This window comes from Triturus cristatus, chromosome 11, assembly GCF_964204655.1.
Source record: "Triturus cristatus chromosome 11, aTriCri1.1, whole genome shotgun sequence".
NCBI lineage: Eukaryota > Metazoa > Chordata > Amphibia > Caudata > Salamandridae > Triturus > Triturus cristatus.
This window is the reverse complement of record NC_140594.1, coordinates 849,614,690-849,635,921: the sequence shown is the minus strand read 5'-3', so window position 1 is coordinate 849,635,921 and position 21,232 is coordinate 849,614,690. Positions and strand designations below refer to the sequence as shown.

The 21,232-nt window shown below is 45.3% G+C and overlaps 1 protein-coding gene across 1 annotated transcript in view; it reads right to left on the bottom strand.

Moving 5' to 3' along the window:
• The window catches only part of LOC146785522 (transcription cofactor HES-6-like), a 36,150-nt gene extending 16,036 nt beyond the window's left edge, over positions 1-20,114 (bottom strand). The window contains exons 1-3 of the mRNA XM_085633388.1: positions 19,930-20,114; positions 2,806-2,901; positions 1,998-2,076 (exon numbers count right to left, since the gene is read on the bottom strand). Coding sequence (XP_085489514.1) covers positions 1,998-2,076; positions 2,806-2,901; positions 19,930-19,995 — 241 coding nt within the window. The 5' untranslated portion in view covers positions 19,996-20,114. The remainder of the gene's footprint in view (positions 1-1,997; positions 2,077-2,805; positions 2,902-19,929) is intronic.
• Positions 20,115-21,232: the final 1,118 nt, after the last annotated feature.

Here is a 21,232-nt window from a genome sequence, read left to right as displayed (position 1 = left end):
CAACACCCTCTTTTCATCCTCTCCAGCATGTACTTTCTTTCATCTCCTTCACTTCACCTTCTCCACTACACACAACACCCACTCACATATAACCACTGCATTTTCTTTTACTTTTGCCCTATCGACAGCTTTGTTCCTGATTCACTCTCTTTCACACAGAATCACAATTACAGTTGGCACAAGAGGCTAGTGTTCTGTGTGCTCCGCAGAGAGGCCAGTGACTGGAGGAGCACGTGTTCTGAACACCGTTATTACCCACTTATAGCTACTATTAGAAACCTGCACTACCTTCAGCCTCAACAGCTGAGGTCTCAATCATGGCTGATTATAAATACGCACCAATAACCTGAACTCACATGGGTGGACTCAGTTCACAGTATGCACTGTACAAGAGTAATAAGCTGCACACACAACATCCTAGCATAATTCAACAGGTAAATTGTCATTCTTAGATCTTTGGATTATAAAATGTGATGCGCCTCCTTGAGGGCTGGGTGAGACTTTGGAGGGAGGAGTTGTGTGGGCCAGACCAGTCTCAGAGGAACCATTATGTGAAAGGGCAAATATGCAGCATAATGCGGCACATTCTGTGGGAGTAGTATTGCACTATTTTGATATTTTAATACATTAATCCTGTTGGGCAAAGTTTCAGCGCTTCGGTATCAGTTTCACACTTAAATACATCATTCAGCAACTAAAAGGCGATTCGTTGAGGTTTGCAAAGGGTCTCCCACTGTGCAGCACAATTTGTGGTAACTTTAGATCCATTAGAGCTAGAAACTATTTTTTGTTGAAATGTTCAAATTATGCAGCAGATGGCGAAACATGTGTCAGGTGCAGTGACTCCATACTTATGCAGAAAACGCAGCACCGTCAGAATCGCTTAATACCAGTGGCCTTGCATATATTGCATTCTAATTCTGTCTCTCTAATCGTAACTTTCACACTTTCCCAAAACATAACTTTGAACCTCACTGCAATCCTAACATAAACCATAAATACAACCTTAAATTCTTAATCTTACCATAACCCTAAGTTTAAATGTCACCCTCACTCAAAAGCTAACCCTCACCCAACCCCTTATCCTGATTTTTATACCTTGCTGCTTACTTTTTTTCAAACCTGCCTTTCATCTCCCTGTTTGATTCCTCATTGTTTAGTGAATAGAAATGTTTAGGGCCTTTAACCAACCTCATCAAGGGAAGGGGAGGGGGGGGGGGGTACTGGAGGGCAATTAAACTTGATGCGGAAGAGGCCTGCACTACAATGGGAGGCAGTGAGGACAGGAGGCGGCACTAAGTACGTTGCTCAAGGGAATATGGAACAAACAGAATGTTAACTTAATAGATTGTTTGTACATGTAGTGGTAGCAGAACGTTTACACCCCTAAAACGTGGACGTGTAACTGTCCGGTGTTGTCCAGACAGGATGAGGTGCACTTACCGGCTTTCAGGACAAAGATTTATATACTGGGATTGGTGGAGGAATTGGGGATTGTCAATAGATGCTAAAGGAGTTTGTTTGTCAGAAAAAAACAATGCTGGCAGAGTTTTCCTTTCTTAATTACCAGGTGGGGAGTGGTTAGGAAACTATTTGGTTGATGTTCAGTTAAATGTTGGGGACTTTAGGGGTATAAAGAGGACTTCAGATGCAGCAGCCACAGTGCAGTGCATAATGAGGCTGGCCATAAGACTGGTAGGTCATGGTAAGTAGAAACAACGGTAGGTCAGTAGATGTAAAATAAGTGTCAGGAGGCCCCAAGTGGGAGGGAATGACCAAGAGACCAGATAGGTTGGTCATGAAATGGGCGAGAAACTTTAGAGTTAAATTGGGTGGTAAGAAATAATGCAATACCTTGTTTAACGATAATGGTTAGGTGAGTGTGCAAGATGGCGGGCGGCATGGGTTGTAAAATGTGAGGTTTCTGTTTTTTTGACAACTCAAGGGCACTTGCCAAGGTTCCTTTGCCATATCCTCTAAAGTGGCACCAAACTCACCAGCACTTTTGTCCCCCTGAATGTTCTGCAGATGCTGCACCGTCATCTCCAGGATGTCTGCCTTTTCCAGTTTGGATTGCTGCCAGAGAGAAGCAAAGTAGAACAGAATCTTACAACCACAAGTTTTGAAAGAATCCCCACAACATGTAATGTTGGTTGCCGTCCTTTCACAACTGTAATAAGTTGTTTTTGTGGCTACCCCAGCCCTGGTGCTTTGTTGCATTGGAAATGTCAGGTGTCTCTGTTTTCCCACCCAGCTATGTTAATTTTATGGGTTTAAAGCTCAGGCGTCGTGGCGCTCTGCAGCATGCACTTTTTTGTTGTTGCAGATTTATATAGCACAAACTCGACCCAACAGTATCAGAGCACTTTACATGAGCACCAGTCGCATTACATATTTTTAAGGCTCGGGGAGATTAAGGGGCATATTATCAAGATCCGGCGTTAAAATTATCGCCGCTTTAGCGGCAGAAAACTGCTGCTAAAGCAGCGATAATGGGCTTGATAATATGCTCTTGAGAATTCCAATAGAAGCCCAGGTTCTGGTGTGAACATGGGCTTCTATTGGAATTCTCTGCGGCATATTATCAAGCCCATTATCGCCGCTTTAGCGGCAGTTTTCTGCCACTAAAGCGGCGATAATTTTAACGCGGTGCTTGATAATATGCCCCCAAATGATTTGCCCAGAATCACAGGATGCTTGAGCCTCCCACCAGATTTCGACCTGGTTCCCCAGCTTCAAGGTTGGCCGCTCTGGCCGTTAAGCCACATCTTGACCCCTCCGAGTTAACTTCGGCTTACAACTTACATCGAGTCGAAAGGCGCCAACAACAGTCTCCTTTAGCTTGTCCAGGCAGCTGTTGATACGTTCTCTTCTTTTCCTTTCGATCAGAGGCTTTCTCAGCTGGAACAGAAGAATGGAGAAAACTCAATCAAGAGGCAATCATTCAACTAGGCATAAAAAGTACAACTAACAGCAATGTCTTACTTACTTCTAATCAATCCCATGTTGTAGAAGGATAGCAGTTTATTTACCTTCGTCGGGAAGGAATTGTTTACATCACAAAAGGATTCATCAGAAGGAGATAACTTTTATACTTTAGAAAAACTTTAAAGTTCAGTTAGGCTCAGTGTGTGGGGGAACAGTCACTCCAGGGAATTGCAATGACCCAGAGTATGATTCAAAACACACAAAAATGGGAAGTCTCCAAGTAAAGTGCGGATGCAACTTTAGCTACCAATCTTATCATGAAGCATGAACAAGAGATTGGGGTAGAGTGTGCTTCAGTGTGTGAGAGTTGAATTGCTAAATGAATGCATTCATTGAGGCAGAGATTAATAGCATTGATTCATTTTTTTTAGTTTTATATAGCGAGAACTTGACCCGAGGGTATCCGTGCGCTTTACATGAGCACCAGTTGTGTTATAGAGGGACACATTCCTTTTGTTAGGTACAGGGGGCTTATTTTTGAGCCCTTGTGACACCTTTGGCCTGCCTGTGTGTCACATTTTGTAACGCACCAGTGGCGTAAAAAATGCGCCATGTTGCGCCATATTTATGAAGTGACGCATCTGGGCAGCTGCGTCACTTTGTAAACCCCTGTGCTACATTATACCTGCGTCAGGTATAATGTATGCAGGGTGGGCGTTCCCCTGCAAGAACGGGTCGTAGGAGTGGTGCAGTGAAATCTATAAGATTTCACTGCACCACTTCTAGGACGAGAGTGCGTCAAAACCTTATGCCTGCCTCATGGCAGGCATAAGGGTGATGCAGGCCCTTTCACATGGGGCTTGCTCCATGTGGAAGAACACAGTGCTGGAGTTACGTCTGTTTTTAGACATACCCCAGCAATGCGTCACTTTTGCACCGACAGATACTTCAGTAATACTGACGTATCTGTCATTCCTTGCAACATGATGCATCACACAGTACATATGATGCATCCATCATGTCGCACGTATCTTTTCACGCTGCAATGCGGACACTTGCCATAAATGAGGCCCAGGGAAAGTAAGTGATTTGCCCACAATCACAGAACGGTGAGCGTGCCTGCCGAAACTCGATCCGGTTCCCCAGCTTCTGAGGTCGACCGCTCTAGCCATTGAGCCACATGGTTCTCCATCAGTGTATGGGCTATTAGTGAGTTAAAACATGCGAGATGTGGGGACAGATTAACTCATTTTTCATACAATGCAGCATAGCAACCAAAGATGCTGCACTGGTTGCGAGAAAGGAAGAGAAAAGAACAGCGTCATTTCCACTACAATTTAGTGATGTGCCAACGCAATGCACCACAGTGGAATGGTGTGAGCAGTCTGTCAAGTATAGATTTTGTACTAGAATGGAATCCTAGAACAAAAATGATGCTTTAATAATTATCTCACTTTGTATGTGTGCTCTACAGCTAAGTTGGGAAAATGTGAGTCTTTTAAAACTTGCTCCACTGTTACGCCTGCCTCAAGTAGGTTAGGAGATGGAGATTTGCATGAATGAATGAATTAATTAATCATTTATAAAGCACACTGTCACTCACTGGGATAACCCAGAAAAGCTAACTAGACGAGGGAGTGGTAAAGTGTGTCGGGCCAGGAAAAGCCAGGTCTTCTTGAAGATCCTCAGATTCTATGAATCAAAGAGGACTGAAGAAGCTTTGCCACCTCGCGGTTTAAGTCTAAATGGGGGTGTGGCGGGGGGGGGGCTTGAGAAGTTTCATGTGGGAGGATCTGAGCGCTCTGACTGTTGTATAATGCGGAAATCTGTCCGTCAAATATTTTGGACCAGTGGCTTTGAAAGCTCTGTAAAGCAGTTCAAGAACATTATAGAGGATTTGTTTGGGTACTGGGAGCCAGTGTAAAGCTTTAAAAGCTGTAGAAGCTGAACTACGCCTGGGAAGCTTCAGCACAAGCCGAGCTGCAGTATGCTGTACCATCTGAAGTTTATGAAGGATGTATTGTGAGGCACCTGCAAAGAGACTATTGCAATAATCCAGTCTGGATGTAACAAAACTTATGTACCAAAACCTATGGGTGGTTACCTGGGAACGCCAGTATACCATCCAAAGGATGCCCCCTTGACCCAAAGTGGGCCACTCTTTGAAGGGGAATCTAGGAGTCGTGGTCCAAGCCCCCATTATCAAAGTCACTTGACTATGTCAAGACGGGTGTCAGAAAGGGCATTCGGAAGGTCTTGTCCTAAAGGTCTGTGGAAATTCAATCGGGTGATTGATCTCAAAGAGATAAACAACAAGTCAAGGATCAAGGATGTTTTTGTCCAGGGCCTCCTGCTGACTATTTCTTGTCCAGCGAGCTTCAAAATGCTCAGTTCCTCATCCCATTACAAAGGTAGTGTGCCTGCTCCTGGAGACCTACAGATGGTTTTTCGCCCTAAGGGAAATTTGTATGGACGATCTCTGGGTGCAAACGTCTATTGCCACATTTGTCCCTGATCAGCCTTTCGGAACATACCAACAACGTGTTCTTAAAGGTCTAAGATATCAAACTGCATCTGAAACTCCGAGCCTGTTCCATTTAACAGTAGCGTTCGGCATAGTGGACTATCATAGTGGTTAACTATCATCAGCGCTGCTGTCGTGGTCCATCACAGCAAACCTATGGAGGGCCTCATGATGCCTCCTATAGGACAGACAAAGTCTGCACAGATGCCACAGCAAACCTATGGAGGGCCTCGTCATGCCTCCTAAAGCGCAGACAAGGTCAGCTCAGATGCCACAGGAAAACTTTGGAGGGCTTTGTCATGTCTCCTCTAGCACAGGCAAGGTCAGATGCCACAGCAAACCCATGGAGGGCCTCGTCATACCTCCTATAATGCAAAATGCAAGCAAAAGAGGCTGTCGGGCGATATTGCACTGGATTAGGTCAGGGTCATTGGAGAATGCAAAAAGAACAATTGATGGACAGAATTTTGAACAATGCCATACATTCACCCAAGTACAGAGATCAGGGCCTATATCTATCTTTTTTTGCTCCCCATGCCATTCCAGTTTAAACTCAATCATATGAAAATCATTCTTGACCCTGCTACCCATGGGAACAGTCCAGCCCACACTGGTAGGCTAGGTTCTCCCTGGACCAGAAACAAGCATCCTGAGACCGGTTTCGGGGGTTCACCCCTCATCAGGCAGGCTAGCTTGACTCTAGTGGCATGGAGAACATGGGACCCACACCTGAGCATAACCGTCCCACTCAAGGTGACAAATGCAAAAAGAACAATTGATGAACAGAATGCAGAACAATGTCAAACATTCTCTCCAGTACAGAGATCTGGGCCTAAATCCATTGTTTTTTTAATCCTCATGCGATCAACTTTTCAGCTAAGGAGCGCAGTCAACAGTCATGCTTGCCATCCTACTTTACACACTGCACATTCAGGACCTGTTGGTGCTTCTAACATGAATACTATGGATGCCATGTATTACGTCAGTCAGCAAAAGCGCCCTGTTCCAGGTGCTGACTTGGCACACTATTTTGGTCAAATGTTAGTCTTGGTCTACTGTTTGTAGTTTGCCTCGTTCACAGCTTAATGTTGTCTTGTCCTCCCTTTTGCTTGTTTCCTCCATTCTGAAGTTTGAGCCTGCTCCTCTGAGAACAGCAGTAATAAGTTTTTGTGCCATCTCCATGGAGCTCTTCTCACTGAAAACTAAGGGACGTATTTACAAGCAGCTTGCGCTGCTGCTGCATACATTTTTTTATGTATTGGTGGCGCTTACTTCGCTCTTTATTTACAAGGTGACGCATCTAGACAGATGTGTTACTTTCCTTCGGCACCAGCGTTGATTTTTACCTTCGTCAGAATCAGCTGCGTTGCGTTAGTTTTATTATATGCAAGGTAGGCATTCCCACCTAAAATCCACCGAAAAACGGACGCAGTGGTGTTTATGACATTTTTGGAAAAGTGACACATCTTCTGGAAGCGGGCCGCTGAGCTTGAAATGCGTCAAAATTCCTACGCCTCTAAAAGCCAGGCTTAGGAATGACGCATTGGCTGTGGCATAAGTATCTGACCAGCTGAAGTGACATGAAACATTGTAATCTACAAACAAGTCACATCCAATCAAGAGGTAAGTGCACACATAAGGAAAGTAACACAGTGAATATCACATAACACACCAGCACAGACTTGTATGCACTCACATTGAACTTTCACATAATATGTCACACATACGTAGACATAGTGGTACACATAAGTACACTATGCCCACTTGAATGCGTGACATCCAGGACAAATGTAATAGAGTGCAAGGTGAGTTTTTCACCTTTTCACACTCTATTTCATTGGTCCCCACACGAGGCTACTAGCGTTGGTCAAAAATGATGCATTGTTCTAGTTGCGTCAGTCTTATGACCAAGTACAGCAATGTGCCACTTTTGGGCCTGGATGGTTTCCTAACATCGTACTTGGTCATCCAAAGGTTGACCAATTCGGTCGGGTACAAGGGTTCCGAATCGGATTAGATATTAACTGAAAGACTCGCTTCCAAAATTCTGTGAGAGCTGGGCAGTTAAAACATAAATGCAACTAATTGGCGCCGCGCCTGGTCAATTTCACTAAATTATTTTTAGGGAACCTCGATTCTTATGTTTGAGAATAAAAAGAGGAAGAATCCTCTCCTTACCCAACACTATTCGTCCAATGATTGAGAATGGAAAAGACTGCCATTGTCATGGTAAATTCTGAGCTTTGAGAAGAGTTGACAAATAATGTAGTTGATAAAGCTGCGAAAAATCATCGGATACAAATTACCCATATATCTAAATGAACTAGCCTTACAAACTTGGGGTCGCATATCAGTGGGAAGTGCTTGGTCAGGGTAGTTGAATAAGAGGGCTTTGGACTTTGTGTGGTTAATTCTATAACCCCCTAAATCCGAAAATGTTTGAATTTTGGCGTATGTTCTTGCAACGTTTTGTTCTTCAGCCCCCAAATACAAAATCAAATAGTCAGCAAACAATTTAAGTTTGGGTGCTCCCTGCAGTGGTGTCCTAATTTGAGAGACTTGACATAAAAGTGAAGCTAATGGTTCAATAAGACGTGTGAACAGCATCGGAGACATGGGACAACCCTGACGGGTGCAACAACTAACTGCCAGTGCTCCCACCGTATATAATATAATGACTTTTGCTTCTGCCTTGTTATATAAATTCTGCAGAAGCCTTATTAGTCTAGGGGTAAAATTAAACCTGTATAAAATGGCAAATAAATTCTCCCATTGAACTAGATCGAACGCTTTTTCTGTGTCTATCATAATGATGGCCGCTTTTACTTTGTTATTTGCAAAGTAATCTTTAGCTTGTATCAAAAAGTTGGTATTATTTTATTTGCAATTTATCGCCCTGGTAGGAAACTGCACTGGTCCCTGTGGACAACTACTTGCACCAGGGGGTTATTCTTGAGGCAATGATCTTTGTAAATATTTTATAATCATTATTAACCAGACTAATCAGGAGATATGAACCTGGTTTATTGGGAGGTTTGTCTTTTTTCAAAAAGCAAACCATTATGGCCTCCATAAAAGATCTAGGTATCTGGCAGCCCTCAAGAATTTTGTTAAATAATTTGACTAATATTTCAACAGTTTGGGAAATAAATGTTTAATATAGCTCAGCGGGCAATCCATCGCTCTTACAGGCTTTCCCGTTTGGAGAGGTCTTATTAGCTTCCTGGACTTTGGTAATCATAATGGGAACCACCGCCGGAACCTGTAGTTCTCTATTGAGGGTACGCAGGTCGATTGCCTCGAGATAATTGCTAATTATTTCTGGGGGAACAGTAGATTGGAAGGCATATAGCTTGATATAGTGCATAAGGAAAAGCCTATCTATATCCTCGATTTGGTCTACTGTCTGGCCCCTGTCTTCATCATATATCGATTAGATCAGTGGTCTTCAAATTGTAGGGCCCCAAGTGATCCCAGGGGGGTGCCAGGCTCTGCCCAAAAGAAGCATTCTGCTGATAACAGTGCTTTGTTTTAAGCTGACAAAAATGAGCGGCACAAAGCCGCTCTGTAATGGCCCATCACTAACATGTTTTGTCATTTATATCCTAGCTGGGAGAAGGTGTCAAAAGGGGGACTCCAAATATTCTTCAAACCCCTTACCCCCATTTCTAATAGTCACACTGCGGATACTTGTACATGTTAGTAAGGCCTGCCTGGCCAGAATAGTATGTTCGGCAATCATGTATTTGATTGCATTTTTAAAACGGTAACAGAATGTAACTGCAATGTTTAAATATGCATAGACATATTTAAACATTGGCAATTTAAAAAAAGAATGTGAAACATTTTGAGGGGGCCCGATAATTATTTTCCCCCACTAGGGGGCGCGGCATTAAAAAGTTTGAAGACCACTGGATTAGATGGATGCATTGTTACGCCTTTTCTTTACTGACCAAGCCAGAAAACTCCCAGCATGCTCGCTTTCTTTATAATATTGCTGAAAGCATGTATTCTGTTTAACTATTGTCTGGAACTCATAATGATCATTTAGTCGCTGTCTGGTTTCCTTCAGTCTGGACTCAGTCGTCTGGGAATAATATGTCAAGTGCATCTGTGTTGCTTAATCTAAATCTCACTGGAGTGTCAATGATTTTTCCCTCCTTAGTTTGGATATATTAGCTTTATAAGAAATTGCTTTACCCCTGATGAAGGCCTTGCATGCCTCCCAGACTGAAAATGTAGAAGCCAAGCCTATATTTCTCTCCAGGAAATCCATAAGATTAGCTTGCACAACTGCTACTCACCCGTCATCAGTTAATAAAGCCTTGTCTAAAGACCACAGTGGTCGCTCAGCCTGATTAATATTCACCCTTAGCTCCGACACTGGGACGGAATCATCTGAAAAACGGGTCTGTGACTATATAGTATTTCCACCCGTCCCATTGAAATTGCAAAAACATCAATCCTTGAGACTGAATTGAGCCTTTTTAAAAAGCAGGTTTATTCCTGGGCCTGTGGATTCTGTACTCTCCAGGGATACACCAAGGCCAGATCTCTACCCAGTTTACTCAAGAATCTATATGCTCTAGGTTTAGTTTGTGCTTTATTCTTTCAAGATGAATCCAGTTTTATGTTGTGTAAAATATGAAACCCCCCCCAATCACCAATAAGCCTAGAAGTAAAAGAAGAGCATTATATAGCTCTTCGAGAGCAGTTGTATCATCCTCTATAGAGTCATAAAAACTAATCATATGGAGGACTTAATTCTCTATTGTCATGCTCACTATAATCCATCTTGCCATGGGATCTCTGGTAAACTGGTACACTTCTCCAAAACAGTTGCACGTAATCAGGACTTCCACCCCTCTAGCTGCTGCCCCGGCAGACGCGAAGAATGCTTGCAAAATGAAGTTCGGTATTTAGGCAGTGCGGATTGTGTCTTAAGATGGGTTTCCTGAAGTAAAATTATTTTCACTTGAGCTGACATAAGCCACTGGAGTAAGGATTTGAATTTGACTTGATTACTTGCCCCATTACTATTACATGAAGCTGTCCTTCTTAATTGTCTATTCGCCATGCAAACCTTTGCAGTTGTTTGGCCCCATTGATTGCCCTAGTTCTAAAACCCCTTGTCTCCAGACCCCCTTTATTGTATGCTGCCACTGAGGATCTTCATATTTGTGAAATACTTGAACCTGTGAACCAAAGAAAACTGCCCTTTCCTATTTTTTCTACCTGTATTTTCTCCCCTTCTTACACCCCTTAATCCCCAGCTGGCCCACCTCCCCCTCCCTACCACTCCTGGAGCCCTACCCATCATGGGCTCCCTCCCGAGCTCTGTCCCTACCATTGTGTGCCCTGCCCCCTTCCCTTTTGACCCCAACCCATCCCTCCTGAATGAGTGCCATGACAATCTGGACCTGCAATCTGAGGGTAGCGAGGACAATCCTATTGAAACGAACGATAAACACCTTGGCTATTGCTACTGGGGACCATCGTGACTCATTAGTCACTAATGATCACCTTGCCAGGTTCTCACTATATTTGATCATTGCTCCCCCCTTTTAAAGAGCGACCATCTACCCATTTCAAATATCAATAGATGTATTTTATATGCCCTAACCAATACTCCTTGTCTGATGTCGTCAATAACCTCCACATATATCAACATTAACAACCCATATTGCCTCCTGAAGTGCCTCTTCTTCTTCCTTCCCCTCTTCCCTCCACCTTTAATCTTAGAAAAAATCTCTTGGCCTGCTCGACAGAATGAAATATATGTGCTTGACCCTTAAATAAGATGCCAAGTTTTAACTCCTGGATGATGCCAGCCGGTGCCCCTAGACGTTTAAAGTCATCAATCAGTCATGTAAATTCTTTATGATGCCATGTGGCCATGATAGACATGTTTGAAAATATTTGAAAGGAGAAATTGTCTGCATGGTATACGTTTTACTCTTAATAGCATGCGTCAGAATTCTTTCTTTAATCCAAAAGTCGCCGAAATTGACCAGGATAGATCGTGGGTATTTGCCATTAGTTGATTGGGCTGCTGGAACTCGATGTGCCCTAGTGATTGTTAAATCCATGACTGTATCCTCTTGCTTTTTCTGGGAATACATACTTATGAATGAGATCTGAAATTAACTTTGTTACTGTTTGCCCCGCTTCACAGTCCTCAGGTTTTCCTACAAATCTTAGGTTTGAGTGACTGGATCTGTTTTCCACATCATCCAACTTCAATTGAAGTCCCTTTAGTTCTGCTTGCATTTTGGAGTTTACTGAATCATGTTTATTGCTTAGACCTTCCAAATCCGAAACCCTTTGCTCAACCTAGGTCATACGAGAAGAAAGCTGTTGAATGCTGGAATTAATTTGTCCCAGTTGCTCATTGGTCCTAATATGAGCATCTTCTTCTGACAATTTAATCTTTCAAAGTTCTCTTAAGATCTGGTTCAATGTTATTTCAATTGACGGCATCTGTGGAGGGGGTAGATACCAGGTTTGCAATATCTCTCCCCCTGAAGTGAACTGTGTGGGACAGCGATTGAAGAGGATCCCACTACATTCATAATTCCATCTGCTGAATTGGGCAATAGGCTGTCAGAAGAATTAGCAGTGACTGTAAGATCTTCACTTTGACCTCCTACATGCCCTCTAATCTGCTCTGCCATCTCACTTTCTTTTGGAACCCCCTTTGAGCTGCCAATCATGAATAGGGGGTGCACTGGCTTATCCTTAAGAAGGGGTGGATAGTCTAGCAGTGAGATGGGGATGACATTTCCTGTAACCTCCTGTGGTTTTAGAAGATTTCCTTGGGGGGGATGTCGATTTTCCCTGCACAAGATCAAGCTGAGCCGAGGGTTGGTCTTGGTCTGGCATAATGGAAGGAGAAGGTTCTTGATCCTCCGGACTTGCATGATGGTCCAATATCAACGTCTCCAGATGGGGCATCACCTGCCACCACCTGTCAGGAGATACTTCCTGCTGTACTCCTTCCTGAAGTCGAGCCTTGTATATTTGACTTGTTGCAGGCTGGCTCCAACTCTTATTACGCTTTAGAGTTTTACTTGGAGCACGTGTTTTCATTGATGAGTCTCTTGAGATACGTTTCATTGGTAATCTTTTCTGCAACACATTCAAGTACAGTTTGAGGGGGGATGCTGGAGGTTTTACGAGGGGGCTGCAAGCTGCATCTGTGCTAAACAGACAGCTCCGTAACACCCACGATCCCTCTCCACCTGTGGCAGGACCTAGAGTACCCCCTCAGGCTGCTTCTACCCCTACGAGTCTCAGTTCTTACATGGAATTTTCTTTTATTCTGCATAACACAAATGCCGCTTCAAGCGCCTACACTTTTTACAATGCTGTGTGTCTTTAGTTCCCTTATAGGTCTGCACTCCATCTGTGGCCCAGCCCTCTAACTGCAGCTTCCTACATTCCACCAGAAAGATGTCTCTCCGACGGCTGGTCATAACCTCTTCCACGCCGATAATCACTGGGCACACAGAATGGTGAGGGAAACTCTCCCTCTGTGTGAACTCCAGCACAAGACTAGACTTTTTCTGCTGTAATCTGCTCCAAATACACTCCACTAAAAAATAGCTAATGTGGTTGTAGCGGCTGTGAATTCTGTCCCCACTCCTGGCACTCTACTAGTGTCGTCATGAGTGAAAGGCCCACAGAACGCCATGAACACTGAACAGGCTCATCTGCTTGTCTCCTGGGTGGGTGTCCTCATTAGAAGGGGCACTGGGCATGTACGGGCTCTGTGTACCGTCCAAAGAATGCTGGGTTGTCGATGGCCATAACGATGATCATATACGAGCTCTGACAACTAGCCACTCTCCACCGGCACATTCCATCCAGAGAACGTAGGGTTATCGGCGATCATCACAGCACGACTAGCAACCATGGTTTAGTTGGGGTCCTCCTGCGTTGCTGCTCACAGCGTCCTTCTTTGCGGCGAAGGGTGGAGAGGTGTTTGTGCAACAAGTTCCCAAGCTAATCCCCGCACCCAAGAAGCATTTCTCTATGTGCCAGCCATCTTGCAAAGTGTGAAGCTACCCCAGATGAAGATTCAACCACAGAGCATGACAGGAGCTCTACGTGGTTCCGTGGTAATCTTTCAATTTGGAGGGAGGTGGATTGGAGTGGGTGGACTGTATGGGGTGGATTGGAGTGTGGTGGATTGAAAGAAGGTGAGATGGACTGATTGGGGTGGATTTGATTGGTTTGGGTTGGATTGGATTGGGGCGGTGTGTTGAATTGGACTGGATTATAGTAGGGTGGTTTGAAGTGAGGTGAATTAGAGTAGAGGGGTGGATTGGACTGGAAGGGCTGGATTGGATTAGAGTGGGGTGGATTGGATTAGAGTGGGGTGGATTGGATTAGAGTGGGGTGGATTGGATTAGAGTGAGGTGGATTGGAGTGTGGTGGCTGGATGGATTGGACTGAGTGAGGAGGGCTGAACTGAGGTTGGGTGGATTGGGGTAGAGTGTGGTTGACTGTATGGGGTGGTTTGGACTGAGTAGGGTGTGTGAGGTAGATTTGAGTGGAGTGGGTTGGAATGGAGTTGGGTGAATTGGATTAGGGTGGATTGGAGTGGGGTGGATTAGATTGGCATGGGATTGGGTGGATTGGAGTCGAGTTGATTGGATTGCATTTGGGTGGATTGGATTGGAGTGAGGCTGATTGAGCGCGATTAATTGTATTGGGGTGGATTTGATTGAGGTGGATTGGATTGGGGTGGGGTGGACTGGATTAGATCTGAGTAGACTGGATTTGGCTAGATTAGATTGGATTGGTGTAGGTGCATTGGATTGGAGTGAGGTGGATTGAATTGGATTGGGGTGAGGTGGATTGGAGTGGGACGAATTGGAGTGTGGTGGATTGTTTTGGATTGCAGTGGGGCATATTGTTTTGGATTTGTGAGGGGCAGATTGGAGTGGGGCAGATAGTTTTAGATTGAAGTGGGGCAGATGGGAGTCGGACAGATTGTGTTGGATTCGAGTGGGGCAGATTAGAGTGGGGTGAATTGTTTTGGATTGGGGCTGATTGTTCTAGATTGGAGTGGGGCAGATTGCTTTGGATTGGAGTGGGGCAGATTGTTTTGCATTGGAGTGGGGAGGTTTGGATTGAGTGGGACAGATTATTTTGGATTGATGTCAGGCAGATTGCTGTGGGGCAGATTGGAGCTGGACCGATTGTTTGGTAAATTGTGGTGGATTGGAATGGGGTAGATTGGGCTGGATTGGGTTGATTGGATTGATGTGGGGTGGATTGGATTGGTCTGGGGTGGGGTGGACTGGATTGGAGTGGGGTGGATTGGATTGGATTGGGGTGGATTGGATTGGGGTGATGTAGACTGGCCTGGAGTGTGACAGAATGGAATGTGTCGATTTGTTCTGGATTGGAGTGGGGTAGATTGGTCTGTGACAGATTGTTTTGGATTTGAGTGGGGCAGAATTTTTGGGATTGGAGTGGGGCAGACTGGAATGGGGTAGCTTGTTTTGGATTGTAGTGGGGCACATTTTTTAGATTGGAGTGGGCGGAGGGGAGCAGGCAGATTGATTTGGATTGGGGTGGGGCAGATTGGAGTGGGCGGAATAGATAGATGCAGACTGATTTTGATAAGAGTGGGGAGGATTGGAGTGGGGCAGACTGGGGTGGGGCAGATTAGAGTGGGGCAGATTGCATTGGATTAGAGTGGGATGGATTGGAGTGGGACTGATTGTTTTAGAGAGGGGCAGATTGGAGTGAGCAGATTGTTTTGGACTGGAGTGGGGCAGATATTTTTGGATTGGAGTGGGGCAGATTGTTTCAGATTGAAGTGGGCAGATTCTTTTGGATTGGAGTGGGCAGATTGTTGTGGACTGGAGTGGGGAAGATTGTTTTGGATTAAGTGAGGCAGATTATTTTGGATTGATGTAGGGCAGATTGTTTTGGATTGGAGTGGGTAGATTGGATTGAAGAAGGATGGATTGGGGAGGCAGTGTGGTCGATTGCATTGAGTTGAGGTGGGTTGGATTGGTGTGGGGTGGATTGGATTGGAGTGGGGTGGGTTGTGGTGTATTGGAGAGGGGTGAATTGGGATAGAGTGGGTAGATTGGGGTGAGGTTGGATGGAGGGGGCCAATTGTGGGGCGGTTTAGAGTGGGGCGGATTGGAGAGAGGCTGTTTGAGGTGGGCAGGGCAGATTGCTTTGAATTGGGTTGGGTGGGGTAGATTGGAGTGGGATGGATTGGAGTGGGGCCGATTTTTTAGATTGGAGTGGGCAGATTGTTTTGGATTGGAGTTGGGGTGATTGGAGTGGGATGGATTGGACTGGGGCAGATTGTTTTGGTTTGGAGTGAGGGAGATTGGAGTGAGGTAGAGTGGAGTGGACAGATTGTTTTGGATTAGCGTTGGGCAGATTGTTTTGGATTGGAGTGGGGTGGATTGTAGTGGCTTGGAGAGGAATGGATTGAGGAGGCTGTGTGGTAGATTGAATTGGGGTGAGGTGGATTGGAGTGAGGTGGTTGTGGTGTATTGGAGTGGGGTGAATTGGGATGGAGTTGGGTGAATTGGGGTGAGGTGGAATAGATTAGAGTGGGGCGAATTGTAGGGTGGATTGGAGTGCAGTGTATTGAAGTGGGGTGGATTGGAGCGGGCAGTGCAGATTGCTTTGGATTGGAGTGGAGTAGATTGAAGTGGGGAAGATTGTTTTGAATTGGAGTGTGGAAGATTGGAGTGATATGGAATGGTGTGTGGCCGATTGTTTTAGATTGGAGTGGGCAGGTTGTTTTGGTTTGAAGTGGGGCAGATTGGAGTGGGATGAATTGGTGGAGTGGGGCAGATTGGAGTGGACAGATTATTTTGGATTGGAGTGGGGAAGATTGTTTTGGAGTGAGTGGTGATTATTGTTTTGGATTGGTGCCGGGCAGATTAGTGTGGAGCAGCAAAGAGAGGGGCAGGTTGTTTTGTATTGGAGTGGGGTGGATTGTGGTGCACTGGGGATGACAGGGGTGGATTGGATTGATGTGATGTGGATTGGACTGTAGTGGGGTGGATTGCATTGGTCTGGATTGGGTGGGATGGATTGGATTGGTGTGGGGTGGTATGGATTGGATTGGTGTGGGGTGGATTGTGGTGGATTGGAGTGAGGTGAATTGAGGTGGAGTGGGTGGATTGGGGAGAGGTGGATTGGATTGGAGTGGGGCGGACTGGAGTGGGGCAGATTGCTTTGGATTGGAGTGGGATAGACTGGAGTGGGGCAGATTGTTATGGATTGGAGTGGGACCGATTTTTATGGATTGGAGTGGGGCAGATTGGAGTGGGGCAGATTGGAGTGGGCATATTGTTTTGGATTGGAGTGGGACAGATTGGTGTGGGGCAGATTAGAGTGGTGCTGACTTTTGGATTGGAGACAGGCGGATTGGAGTGGATCAGAGTGTTGTGGATTGGAGTTGGGCTGTTTGTAGTCGGATGGATTAGAGTGGGGCAGATTGTTTTGAATTGGAGTGGGCAGATTGTTTTGGATTGGACTGGGTTAGATTGGAGTGGGGCAGCAAAGAGTTCGGCTGATTGTTTTGAACTGGAGTGGGTTGGATTGGAGTGGGGTGAATTGTTTTGGATTGTGTGGGGCAGATTGTTTTAGATTGTAGTGGGCAGATGTTTTTGGATTGAACATGGGCAGATTGGAGTGGAGAAGATTTGTTTAGGATTGGAAATGGGGTGGGGCAGATAGGAGTCGGGGCAGAATGGAGTGGGGCAGATTGTTTTAGAATGGAGTGGGGCAGATTGGAGAGGGGCAGGTTGTTTTGAATTGGAGCGGGCAGATTGTTTTGGATTGGAGTGGGGCAGATTGTTTTGGATTGGAGTGGGATGAATTGGAGTGGGGCAGATTGGAGTATGGTGGTTTGGGATGATTGCAGTGGTTTGTAATGGATTGTCTGGGGTGGATTGGATTGGGTGGGGCGGATTGGTGTGGGACGAAGTAGGGTGGATTGGCATGGATTGGAGTGAGAAGGATTGGGGTGTACTGCACGATTATGTGTTAAAGCATAATTTCAGAAATTACACACAAGAAAGAAACAATGACGCTTCGCAATAAGATAATACTCATCTTTTGAGAACAGCGACCACAAGCAAAAACAAAAGAAAGCATGAGTGCAAAGGGACAATAAAAGAAAGTTAACTATAGGAAATAAAACTTTGCAATTTTGTTTGTCCTGCTGGGATCATTTTCCCCAGTCGCACGCCCTCTGTTTGCAGGGCACTGGAAGATAAAAAGAACAAAATAGTACCTCAATCACGTCGGTAGCAGCGGACAGGCACTGATTAAGTTGAGTCAATCAGTGCTTGGTCCCTGCTCCACACAAAGGAACGGAAATTATGTTAGTCTTGCAGTGACAAATTACGAGGCTGTTATGAAGAGTGTCACGCAAGCCAACAAATGGGTAAGCAACAGGCGGGCCCCAACCCCTTTTTGGATACGTGAATGTCTCACAAGTGAGACGCATGCACTAGTGCATGCTCTTGCAGGCTCGACCCTAAAAATGGCACAAGTATCTCAAATCTGTGCTAATTGTATAACTAACATTAAAAATTATATACAGGTAGTTTAAATAACTCCAACAATCATCTCTAGGTCCATAAAAATAGGTATTTCTATTATCGACCAGTTCAAAAGCATGCGCTGTACTGACCTCAGAAGGATTAAAAGATGAGTTGGCCTTGCTGCCACTAAAGACAATGACCTGTAAGTTGCCCTAAAATATATGCAGCACACGTATTAGCACACTGCACTATTTTATGGGGACTTCTGAAATCAGTTCTCAACCCACTAAGCTATCTTACTGGGATTGAGTGAAGTGGCCACAGGTTACATGAATATCTCTAACCGCATGTGGCTGCCTGGCCCTAAGGCAGCTGCCTATGGTGGTGAGGGCAACCTAAGGAGATGGGAGAGTGGTGGGGGCGGGGTTCGGCCTAGCCTACTGGCCAGCAGGCTGAGGTCTGAACGTGTCACACATGAAAGTGGGACAAATAAAGAACCTAATGACTTTTCAGCCAAAAGGAAGATGTGTTATAGGACTTGGATTTTTACTTCTTAAATTGTAATTCATTGCTTGTAAAGTGCCAGCACCCAAGTGCTAGAATGGAGTTATTATGTCTCCCACATTAAGGCGACTTTGCCTTAAGAGCGTGTGGGGAGGAAGTATTCGTGGTGGCTTCTAGATCAGGCCTTCCGGTTCCGTGGTGTTATGTGCGAAGGTGGCCCGATGTGCAAGTGGCCATCTGTCTACCTGGTGGATGGCAAGGGGACACCGTAGAGTGGCAGTTTCTGCCTGCTTTGCTACATGCTGAGGAAAGAGGTTTCTTTAACCCCTTGCGTGGAGATAACAGGTACTGTGTTCTGGTAGCTGCTGACTAACTAAATGGAGACGGTCTCTCCGCCAGCCAGTGAGTGGTACCAGGGCTTTAAGTGGGCCGGGTCCTGCTGGTGCTGAACATCGGCAGTTCTAAAAAGCAGGTGCTCTCCATTCTTGCCCTCACTCTCAGGATTATTAATATAATAAGGTGACAGCGCCTGTCTGAAGGTCTGCCCTCTGCCTCCCGGTATCAACATGCAAATAGAGAACAGGCAGGTCACGCTCCAAAATACGTGTTGATATAGTGAGGAGAGGTTTGTTTCAGTTCAAACAACTTGGAACTCATTTGAGAAGAATTTTTAAATTAATGGCTAATTAATATAAATGTAGAGTGCATTTGCATAATTATACACATAATGATATAAAAAAAATGAAGGGGCAGATTTACAACCCCCTTGCGCCACTTAGCCACTTTTCCCATGTTAAAAGTGACGCAAAAGTGGCGCAAGGGCCTTGTAACTCTGCCCCAGAGTTTTTACAAAGATGCAACATGGTTACTTCAGGGAAGGGAACAAGGCTCCACAAGCGATGCAATTAAAACAAAAGCTACCAATAACACACTGAGAAATATATGTGAATATTTGTGACCATCAATACAGGAGAATAGAATTGACACATAATTGAATGCGTGAAAATGATAATGACCATTTTGTTTAGGTAAGCCAACATGCATTGTGTTGATGAAGATTTCAAAAAGAAACATCTAGGTAAGTAATATTACATCACCAGGCAACTTTGCACGGCGCATCTCCAAGCTGTATTTTGGGTACCATCTCCTGATGCACTATGAAATGGGATGCATTCATTTTGGGCATTTAATAGATGCAGAGCCTGTTGCCAGGTGACCGTTTTAGAGAGTGGCCTTTCAATGTTACTTTTTTTGTATTATATAACTGGATGCAATGACAGAAGCAGCAAAATACCAGTCGGGTGGCACTCTATAATAAGCACGGATTTTTGGCTAATGTGTTTTTAAACCACGCCCATAATTACATCGGCCACGCCCCTTTGAGAGACTCCCCGGTGTTTTTTCATCATACCTAAAGCCCTGAGCGGTACATACCTTCCGATCTTGCTTGCTGCCTGGGAGTGCATGCTCGAAGCTAGCCATAGCCGGGACCGCTGTCATAGCAGTGAGGCGGGGGCTCACGGGGGTGGGGGCGTACAGCCCAGAAGCCTTCTCTCCGTCCTCTTCTTTCTGAGGCTCCCCTGCCCTGCCGCTGCTACTTATAAGAGTTGCATTAGCATGTGAAAGGCTCGCGCCCCCTTTGCTACGGAGGCCCATGTATCACAGGCTGACATTCCTAGTGAATGCGCCGGAGCGAGGCAGATGTCCACTGGCCCCCAAAGCCCGCCCTCTACCGCGCTCCATGAGGGTGGCAGAGAAAGCTGTCGAGCTTTTGTTGGTTGTACAAAAGTGGCTAAATTAACTCAACTCGGTGGGTTCCTGCACCCTGCGCCTACAAAACAAGGCGGGCGACGGTACAGTGGCCTCTCCCAGTGCGGGGGTGAACAGGGCATCCTTTAGTCATGACTTAACATGGCGCTTCCTCACAACACAAAACAATCTGTTCCGAGATAATTTTATGGGGCGTTCAGGACCCCTACCTGCCCTTTTAAGTATGGATGACGTCAGGGACTGTCGGTGAGGCATCACAATATGTTCTGCCGGTGACTGAGCACAGCTTCGTGGAAAGGCCGCCCAGGGGGTGTAACCTGCAGATCAGGATTCCAATACCAGTGGACTGTTGAACTTGGAAAACAAGCTTTTGCAATGCAATAGGTCTAGCATTTGTCAGTTAGAGCTATTGGCGTCAGGGGATGTAAATGGTAATGTCTTTTATCTATGTGTTTTGATTTAGAGTGTGGTGGATGTATGAACAGACACAGCTGCAGCTCTGCCTAGAGGACCTAGAATGAGGAATTACAGATGAGACCAGAGAAGCAGGTAGCAGCACTGTGTAGACTGTAAAGGACTTAAAATGAGGAATTACAGATGAGACCAGAGAAGCAGGTAGCAGCACTGTGTAGAGGACTTAAAATGAGGCATTACCGACGGGATCAGAGAAGCAGCTAGCAGCACTGTCTGGAGGGCTGAGAATAAGAAATTAATGACAGGACCAAAAATGCATCTACAGCACTACCTAGAGGACTTAGAATGAGGATTACAGATGAGACCAGAGAAGCAGCTATTAACACTGTCTAGCGTACTTAGAATGAGGAATTACTAAGGGTACCAGAGAAGCAGCTAGCAGCACTGCCTAAAGGACTAAGAATGAGGAATTACCACTGAGAGCAGAGACACAGCTGCAGCACTGCCTAGAGGACTTAAAATGTGCGAATTTTGGACGGATGAGAGAAGCATC